The sequence below is a fragment of the Lepisosteus platostomus genome, chromosome 27 (genome assembly GCF_059453375.1).
Source record: "Lepisosteus platostomus isolate fLepPlt1 chromosome 27, fLepPlt1.hap1, whole genome shotgun sequence".
NCBI lineage: Eukaryota > Metazoa > Chordata > Actinopteri > Semionotiformes > Lepisosteidae > Lepisosteus > Lepisosteus platostomus.
The window spans coordinates 195,868-205,249 of record NC_142637.1 but is presented as its reverse complement, the minus strand read 5'-3'; the positions used below and the strand labels follow the sequence as shown (position 1 = coordinate 205,249).

At 42.0% G+C, this 9,382-nt stretch overlaps 1 protein-coding gene across 3 annotated transcripts; it reads left to right on the top strand.

Moving 5' to 3' along the window:
- On the top strand, positions 1–5,642 carry ticam1 (TIR domain containing adaptor molecule 1). 3 transcript variants are annotated; one of them, XM_088621760.1, is made up of 3 exons: positions 7–216; positions 541–730; positions 1,841–5,642. In XM_088621760.1, the coding sequence occupies exon 3, from the start codon at positions 1,958–1,960 to the stop codon at positions 4,196–4,198; it is 2,241 nt and encodes a 746-aa protein (XP_088477886.1). In that variant the 5' UTR covers positions 7–216; positions 541–730; positions 1,841–1,957; the 3' UTR covers positions 4,199–5,642. The 3 variants fall into 3 exon arrangements, with proteins under 3 accessions (XP_088477887.1, XP_088477886.1, XP_088477884.1); XM_088621761.1 differs by lacking the exon at positions 541–730 and having other exon boundaries at positions 1–126; XM_088621758.1 differs by lacking the exon at positions 541–730.
- Positions 5,643–9,382: the final 3,740 nt, after the last annotated feature.

Sequence of the window (9,382 nt, the reverse complement as noted above, 5' to 3'; positions counted from 1 at the left end):
CTTTGTGCTGGATGGGGGTTGCCGGATGTGCACGAACCACAGACGGTAGATGTTGGAGGTTCCGTCTTCCTCTTCCTTCCTCCTTGTCCTGGGGTGTTGGGACTAGTGAAGATGATTAGTTGCAAGGTATTACCAAACTGTACTTTCAAATTAAACGATTTTGAAGATTTGGATTTTTAAAAATAAATGTCTTGGCTGGGGACGTTCATACATAAGGTTGGTGTTTTTTTTTATTGTATTGATCACAGCTACTCGTTTGCATCCGACCTCGGGTTGTACACAGCCGAAGTGCTGCTGACGGTGGAGGTTTACAGCTTTTCCTGCAGTGGCTGTCAGATCACATATGAAAAATAAGCACCCCGTAACTCCATTCCGCACAGGTGACCGAAACTGAACAACTTCACTGCACGGAAGAGACGCAGAAGATAGGGACTTCTTAACGAGGCTCATAAGCCCTTTGGGAAATTGTTAGTTTAACCTTGTAGTAAGGTAATCCTGAAGTTTACGGTTACCAGGACTCTTTCATGTGTTTTTTTACAGTACCCCTGAAACCGTTGTGTCTTTGCTATTCCCCGCCATGTTGTCACCCCAATAAAGGACCAGAGCTATAGAGAGGATGTACAAACTAAAACATGCTGTAACTTGCAAAAGTATCAGTGTGCTTTGCTAGTACAAGGGTGTGCTGACAGGGACGGTTTTTGTGATGCCGGAAGAAAACAGGTGAGGACAGGTAAGTTTACCTGCAGCAATATTGAGTCAGTTGTGCTCATCAGATGCTGGTGGTGGAGGCTGGGATTTCCAGCTTTTGGAGTTTTGTAGGTGTCATTAAGTCATAAGCTTAGTGCTAAGGTTGAATTGATCAAATTAAAATTGATCTAACTTATTATTATTGATCCAAACTTAATTTAATTAGTTTTGCCAAGTTCCACAGGGCTGTGGATCAGTACATTATTATCACAAATGTTAATGTTCACCCTTTCATTTATATGCTGTGCAGTTTGTTTGCATCACTGTGTACTGTAGCTCAGTTTTTAATGATTAAGAAATTTAAAAATGTCCAAAGTGCCAAAAGGGGAAATTGTAGTTCCTATGTGGGAATGAAATTCTGTGTGCTGTGTTAATACAAACTACTTTCTCTCCAGGACAAGGTGTGAGCTAGTGGATGGGTTTAGCTCATTAAAAAATAAGCTTCAGAATTTGATAAAGCTTACATGACAAAAGAGAAGAACTATGATGAAAGGGAATGGTTTGTATTTACTGGTTAAGTGAAGGATTTAAAGACTCCAGAAGACCTGTTGGATTGTGAACCCTTGAGGACCGAGGTTGAACAAGTGCCAAATTTACTCTTGTTATAGACCGGAGACCAGGGAGAGCCCTAATTAATGGGGAATAACACTCCATAAGAAAAATAAGGAATGTTAATTGAGAATTCAGGCACAAGACATTTTGGTTTAACTCCCTGGCCGGAGGAGGAGGAAGTAAAGAGCTGGAGCTGGGGTGGAGGAGGGATACAAGGAAGAGAAGGACTCGCTGGGGTATTCATAGCTTTCCAAGAAGCGACATCCAGTGGGATTAGAGTCAGAGTAGCTGAGGTGAAGGACAACTGAGTTTCTGTTACTTCTCCTACACTTTCATTAAAACTGTATTTATTGTTATTGTTTCCTAACAAAATGTATAATCAAAATGTAACATGCTTGAAAGGAATTCAGTGTTCATTTTGCAGAAAAACAGCATGTTTAACAACTTTTTCATGAAGTGGGACACTGTTTCATGAAAAGCCAGTTTTGCAGTCACAGCTGCTCAGGTTTGTCCTTATGTTTGCCTCTGTTTGCCTCTACAGGTGTGGTTCCATGGAATGAAGATAAGCAGGTGACGATACCCTCCTGGGAGGAAGGCGGACAGCATGACGCTAGGCTCTGCGATGCAGTTTGAGCCGTCCTAGAACCACAACAAAAGAATGGCCGAGAAGAGAAAGTGTGCGCCGAGCCTGGAAGCCGCTTTCAGGTTCCTCTCCGCCACGTCCCCTGAGAAATTACTCAGTCTCACATTCAAGCTGGGCCGTGGCGAGGCAGAGCGGCTCGTGCGCGCCTTGGTTCTGCTGAGCCTCAGCAAGCAGGCAGAAGCCTTGGCAGAGCTCAGGGAGCTGACAAACAACGACCTGGCCAGCTATCTCGCTGAAAGTGGGAACAGTCACAGCCCCCCCAAAGCTCAGGGGTCCCCGCTCTCTGCCGATATTCTTATTGACCTCGCTCGAGTCTTTAAAATTCTGGCTGATGAGGGTTTGTGCAAAGACTCCTTCCGTGATGAAGCCTACTTAGCTGCCATCAGGGCGTGTGAGAGCGCTCAGGGAACATGTAAGGTGGATGTAGGGAAGCTTAGAATGGAGGCCAAGGAAAAGTGTGGTCCACACTTGGACTGCGGAGGCCTGCCAGATAGCGGAACAACTTTGAAGTCCTTTCTTGGTCTCTGTTCATATCTTCCCTGGAAACCAGAGCATAGAAGCCCAGCCATACAGATCATGAGGACTGAAAACCCATCTGCAGCCAACAGCGGCAATTCTCCATCCTCACTGAGGAGCTCCAGCGGGAGTCAGGTGTCCTTTCCCAGCCACCTGGAGGTCAGCGCGTCCCCCACCAACACGTTTCTTTCTAAAAGAGAACAAGATCAGAAAACGGTCTCCTCCGAGAGGCACCAAGAGGATTTCGTGGAGTCCATAGGCAGACTTTCAATCAGCAGCACGTCAGTTCAGCAACAGGTCACAGTTTCAGCTGTTCCTTTACCTGGGGAGGAGGCCCTGGGTCTTTCTGTTCTGACTCGCCTGGAAGAACAGAAGGAAGGAGCAGAAGAAGAAGGAAACCTGTCTGTGGACAAGAGATTTGTTCATGTTCAACCTGAAAGCAGCCACAATCCACAAGACACTACACAGTCCTTCCTGGACAAAGGAAGTCATGCCAGACCTTTGGAAAGCACTGTCTCCATGGGAGGTCATCAGACTATAACTTCCAAAGAACCCAGTGCTGACTTTCCAGTCCAGCCTGGAAAGAAGCTGTTGGAGGTCAAACAGAAAGCAGCTGCAGAGTCTTCTGATACAGATGTCCAGAGTGAGACTAAAGATTCCAAAAACAACTCTCCTAGGAGTTCGCCCTACATCTTGGGATTTAAAGAAGAGGATAGTGGTGAAAAGTTTTATTCTTTTGTAATTTTGCATGCAGCAGAGGACAGTGACATTGCTAGTGAACTGCAGTTGAAATTAGAGAGCCTGGGAGCTGGGGAAGGTGCTACTTTCAGCGAAGACTTTGAGGTTCCTGGGAGACACACCTTGACTTGCATACAGGATGCCATTGACAATTCCGCCTTCACCATTCTCCTTTTGACAAAGAACTTCAACACTCGCTTGCTGGAGCACAAAACCAACTCTGTTCTCATGAACTCCATTGAGAAGCAACACAAATACAACACTGTCATTCCTTTCCTGCCCAGGGAGAACTTTCTAACCCGGAAAGAAATGCCACTGTGCCTTAAAATTTATAACCACCTGGATGAGGGGAGAACTAGGAATTTTGAGAAAATAGCTAGAAAGACCTTTGCACCTGAGAAAGTTGAAAGGCAGAGACAACTCTGGAAGATGGAGCAAAGCATAAAAGCAGCTGAGGAAAGGAAAGAGCAATTAAAAGGAGTCAATGCCAGACATGAGCGTTTGGTCAAGGCAGCCAGTGGAACTGCTGAGCTGGAACAGGAGCGCTTACATCTACAGCAAGAATTACTCAGACAGATGTATGCAGGATGGATGGCAGGCATGCCTCAGCCACAGTTCTCAAACCCAAATGTACAGCCTGACCATCACCAAATGTTCTGTGGACCCCATTTTGTCCCTCCATGGACTCAAACCTGTGGTGTGGGGCCCCCCTATTCTGCCTTCCCGTTGAGCCCAGGTGGGCTCTACAACTTTCTCCCCCCGCACGTGCAGCAGGTGCCGCAGGGATATCATTCTGATGGGTTTGCGAACATGGTTGGTGCTCCTGCCTGCCAGCCCTCAAATATCATCCAGATCCACAATGCCAGCCACATTATGATCGGCAATGATTCCTCCATGAGTGTTGGGGTGGCCGTTGAGCGAACTGGGGAGGGAGATGGTGAAGATCATGCTCCTTCTGCGGAGGGAAAAGGGCCTGATCCTGTCATTAATAATTTTTTATGAAAACAGTATGACCTTCAGATCAAAGCATCAGGAGCACATTTTCCTACATAAGCACATGCAAGGCGGTGAAATTCAGTGGTATTGCACTTTTTTCCACAATTTGTAACTTGTCGTAAGCAGGTGCATATGAAGCAAAGAAGGAGATTCCTATGAAAACAAGAATATGGCAACTTTCTTCTGATTTAAAAAAATGATATTTCAGAGTTTTGTTTGTAGCAGAAAGAATCTTTTACAGGTGTTTAAGAAAAGGTACTTCTTCCTAGAAAAAACGTTTTAGAGAATAAATGTGAAAATATGGCATGTTTTGGTTTGTGTAACAAGATTGACATATTTAGACAATGTCCGCCTGGAATTTCCTCCCCCTTAAACATTTGTTATATCTCTGCAGCAGAACACAGCAGGAGCCTGGTTCAGGTCTTAAATTGAAGCTAACCCCCTTGGCTTTGAGTGTGAATAGTCAAATTTCTTATATTTCTTAATGTGTCCACTCAGCAGACAAACATATAAAAAAAAACAGCTGGCGAACATGTTTTTTTGGTCTTCAGAGGTCAGATTTTTCAACTATATGCATGTCAAGGGCCTGGGAATCATTTGAAAACCTTGTTCTAGGTAATTGATCAATTAGAAAAAATTCTACATCATGTTTTGTGAAGACTGGACCTGGAATGAAATTAATAAATTAATAAAAAATCATGAAAATATTGAAAATAAGAATAATAACCATTGCAATTGCTATAAAAACCTTTAGACACTGCTAGAGAGCCTTTATCTGCTGTTATGCAATGAAAAAAAACCTCAGAGTTGCCTTCTGGTGTGGAAAAAAAGGAGCACTGATAAGAAACTGATAAAAAAACTGATTGATTACCCTTTCTGAGTCAATGATTGACAGCTAAAAATGCAGCCTGAAGCTTCTAGAGGAAGTCTCACCCCCTAAGGGCTCTGAATGGCTAAAAATACAATGAATGACAGCGGTTTTTACCAATCAAATCGCCTTATTTCTAGCGGTCGTTCTTCAAATATTTACTACGTAATCAATAACGTTTACTAGTCTCTAGCTCTTTAGATAAACTAGTCTGGGTTATTTTGGATATATATTATGCTCCAGAATAAGGTAAAAACATGGGATATATATATTTGCTGGTTTTTGCTTTTGCGGTTTCGTTGGTAAAAATGTATGATATTGACATGCTGTGCTGGCCGGGTGACCGGGTGTTTTTATTGGGATTCTGCTAGTTTATGAATTTATTGGTTTATTGCATAATAGTGTCATATCTGTGGAAACAAACTTTATGGTTTTGTTGTGGTGATATTGGAGAATACGTGCATGTGAGAAAATTTGTGGAGCGGTTTCAAACAAACGTTGTTTATCTCGCGTTTATCTTAAAAATAAAAAGTGTCATTTGGGGAGACAGGAGTACCCCCCGGTGACCTCGATACGGACTAACAGGTTCCGTGGTGTTACTTTACGTAGGACATTACTTACAATGTCCTCCAGGGGGCAGCATTTGTTACTCTTTGCAATGGAGAACATTTTAGTACAGAGCTGGGGACTACTTTCAGCACCTAAGTTCATCGCAGTTGGTATTTACTTCTGTTAATGGTTTAGAATGGAGCATCGTATGAACATTGGGATATTAGTTTGTTCTTCTCTTGTGCAAGATTCTGATCCACACTTCACCAGATCTCTTTCTACCTTTGTCATGCCTTCGAGAAAAGCCTCCCCTTTCGATGTTTTTTACTACCCGCGACAACCTCGTACGTAGTGCCCCTTAGAAAACACCCTGGTTCTTTTTCACGTTGACGAATGTGCTTTGCATAAAAAGAGCAACAGCTGTCTTGTTCGCAAAGTTACAGATTTAAGTCTTTTTTGAACACGTGGCTCGACTGACGTCCCTTGGCGCGTCAGATTTTAAAAAGCACACCGCTACGAAGTATTAAGACGTGCTCGTTAAAGCCTCTTGGTAAGAACATGCAATTGCTTGCTAGTGTTCGCTTTTTGAGACTACACCCGCAACTCTTCTGATTAGGGTATGTGATATTCGTGACAAATCACTCAAACGCACAGAAGACTGATATTAAATGCAAAATCCACCGCCGCCCACCACCCGGGCAAACACTCTCGCACCCCTAACGGAAGACGGGGTCACTGGAGGTCAAAGTCACTGTGCATGGTCAAGTGATCACCGGAAAACCAAGGCGCTATATCTCGGGAACAAAAGGAGCACAAACGCTACTTTCAGCGTCACAGACCGGGACAAACGCAGCACTAACAAATGAGACCGGTTTGGTTTCCCTACGACATTGTCTGTAGGGGGAGCAACTTCCCGGAGCTGCATTAACATGAATAGCAAATGTGAGCTTTTTGTATATATACCTGATTCGGTATATGTTTAAAAATCAGTCCAGCAAACTCTACTTTTAATTCGAATCATATTGCACAGTAGGTTATTATACCATTATACTGCAGTCTTACAGTCTGAATATTTGCATTAAAAGCTGTTCTTCATGTGGATTTATACTCTGTGATAAAGGCACAGACTACTCTCACACTCTTGCTTTTCATTCCAAACAAGCTCTCAGTCATGATTAATTAATAAATGTTCTTCTCGCACACTAGTAAAAGAACATTTAAGGATTGTTTTCATATATAAAATTAAACAGGGTTACAAATGCACTTCAATCTTGCACTAATTTCTGGGTACAGGATCTACCACTAATTCACATTTCCAGAACAGCAACTAAGAATGTTTACTCTGTTTGAAAAGGGTCATTCCCACTTGTGTCTATGAATCACTAATGAGTAGCCAATTAAGCAAAATTAAAAACACATTGTATGATTCTTTCAAAACAATGCTGAAAGAACCTCAACATTGTTCACCACCTGACAAGGCTGCAATGTGGGTTTCAAGAACATCTGTAAAGGAGCAATGAGCATGTTGATGAAAAATGCGTCCCTCTTGTTGTCTGCATAAGATTTTGAATTAAATTTACAATCCCCCCAGCAGGGTGTTTTATGAAACCACAATAAAAAAGCAGTTAGAAAAGTCTAATACAACCATTCACTTAAAAGCTCTAATTAGGTTCAGTTTTTGAAATCTAGGCTGGAACGTGAAACAGAAGTCAGAGGGGCACTAAGACAAGCGGGAGGATTCAGAGCACTAAAGGTCAAGAGCTGGGAGCTAGAAACTGTATATGAGGAGTGAAAGGGACTGAGACCAACCCCTGCTTCACTAACACATGTGCATCCCTGAACAGGCAATGGAGTGCTTTTTAAAAACTGGGGGTGGAAGATGTCTCTTGTCACACCACTCCAAACTGCCCTCCCTGTTCTGAGCACTCTGTAGGGCTGTGAAGGATACACAGATGGAGATAAACCACCTCAGGGCCTTGTACAGGTAATACACTCTGAGAAGGTGTTTCCTTTTTTCAGTTATTTAAACAATTCAGTTGAGAAGCAGGCTGCACTATGATTTACTAGAGAATACTGCCATGGATAAAGGTAATACAGTACACTGGTACAGTAGGTACTGTGTAGTGCTTGCTTTGCTATATTTGTAGCAAGAGAAGATCATTTTGTGATGAAAAATAAGCTGAAATGCAACGGTAACAAAAAAGAAACATTTATGAATCACAGTTATGTCTGCCAAAGATGTTTTTTTAAACAATGACAGAAAGAACAGAGACAGTTTGGAACACAGTAACATATTTATGCAAATATGCAAATGCTGTTGAACTGTACAGTGCTTCATCAGGTCACATACACTCCCTTCCAGGTTGTGTAATGTTAAGAAAGGAGAAATGCTACCACTGTACTTACAACACAAATTAATCACCAGTTTCTTTTAGTCTGTATTTAAAAAGGATGCAGTTCAGGAATGCAAAAAGATTACTAACCCAGGGTTTACACAGAAAAGCACCAACTCTTTTAAACCTCATTTGTTGCTTCTAACCATTGCACCTGTAGTGCACGATGACCACTAATTCTTAAAATCGTCTCTCAACTCTGCTGCAGAATTATAGTCATGACAGCTAGTAACTTTCCTAATCCAAGAGGAATCAGTTTGCCAGGACTCATTTAACCCACACTAGAGACTACAGGGCGGGCACAGAACAGCATGTATTTTTACTTTCATACTCCTATTTCAATTCAGCTATAAAAAGGACGCTGTGTAAGTGTGCAAGCTACTATGAATATCACGCACGGAGCCAGGCTTCCCCTACAAACCTGAAATTATTTTTTGTCCTTTGCTGGATCAAGGAGTTAAACAGGGCTCTCACAGTGCAGGACTAAGCACCATATCCAGACAAACAGGCCTAATTTCCCCAGAATGATACTAAACAAAATAAGATGGTTTTTGACCTAGTGCTGCTAAAAATTGAAAGGAGCCTGAGGAACCTGAAGAAAAAAATAGAAAAGTTGTTCTGTGGTGTGAAAAATAATCAGCTTCTGTCTAATACTAAATTCTGTCTTTGTTGAACAACTGAAATTGTTATGATTGTCTAAAAGAACTTCTTTTAAAATACAGTATTTCTGCATGAATACATAGACTGCCCTGTACGGGATGAGATGGAAATTGATTATGCAAGTGCTGTACTCGAAGAGTTAGATTCTTTCTCCTTTTCTTGAACGAAGCCTGATTGTTTAATCCTGCCAGCACCAAATCAGGCAGGCATATCCAAAGCAGTGGCTAAGTTTTTATCCTGGTGCCACTTGTGTGCCCTTTTTTATTTTATGTATGCTGTTTACTGATTACTGGCTGCTATGGCTGAAGTAACATGTTTAAACTTTACAGCATTATGCAAACCCTCTGAACAAAATTGTTTCCAGGGTTTCCCATGTAAGGGGTATACTGCAAAAGGCCAATTTGAAAAGCAAGCTGAAAATGTATTGAAAGTCACAATGGCACAAGCACAACAAGGAAAACTCATACTAAGAAATTAAGGAACACTTAAGCCATTTATACAAGGCAATTAAAAATTAGTGTTTTGTATCTCCACGCACAATTTAAGTATAACTTCTGTTGTCCTTTCAGTACTAATTAATTTAAGCATTATTATATTATCTTTGACTGGGGATCTGTTTATGAAAAAAGAAGGATTTCGAGTAGACAGGTTTGAGAGCACAACACTCTGAGTGGCACAAGATCAGATTGCAACTTTCATGCAATAAAAATTCTGTACACC

Coding starts and splice junctions, on each gene's coding strand:
- ticam1 (XM_088621761.1), top strand. CDS start 1,958: ATGGCCGAGAAGAGAAAGTGTGCGCCGAGCCTGGAAGCCGCTTTCAGG.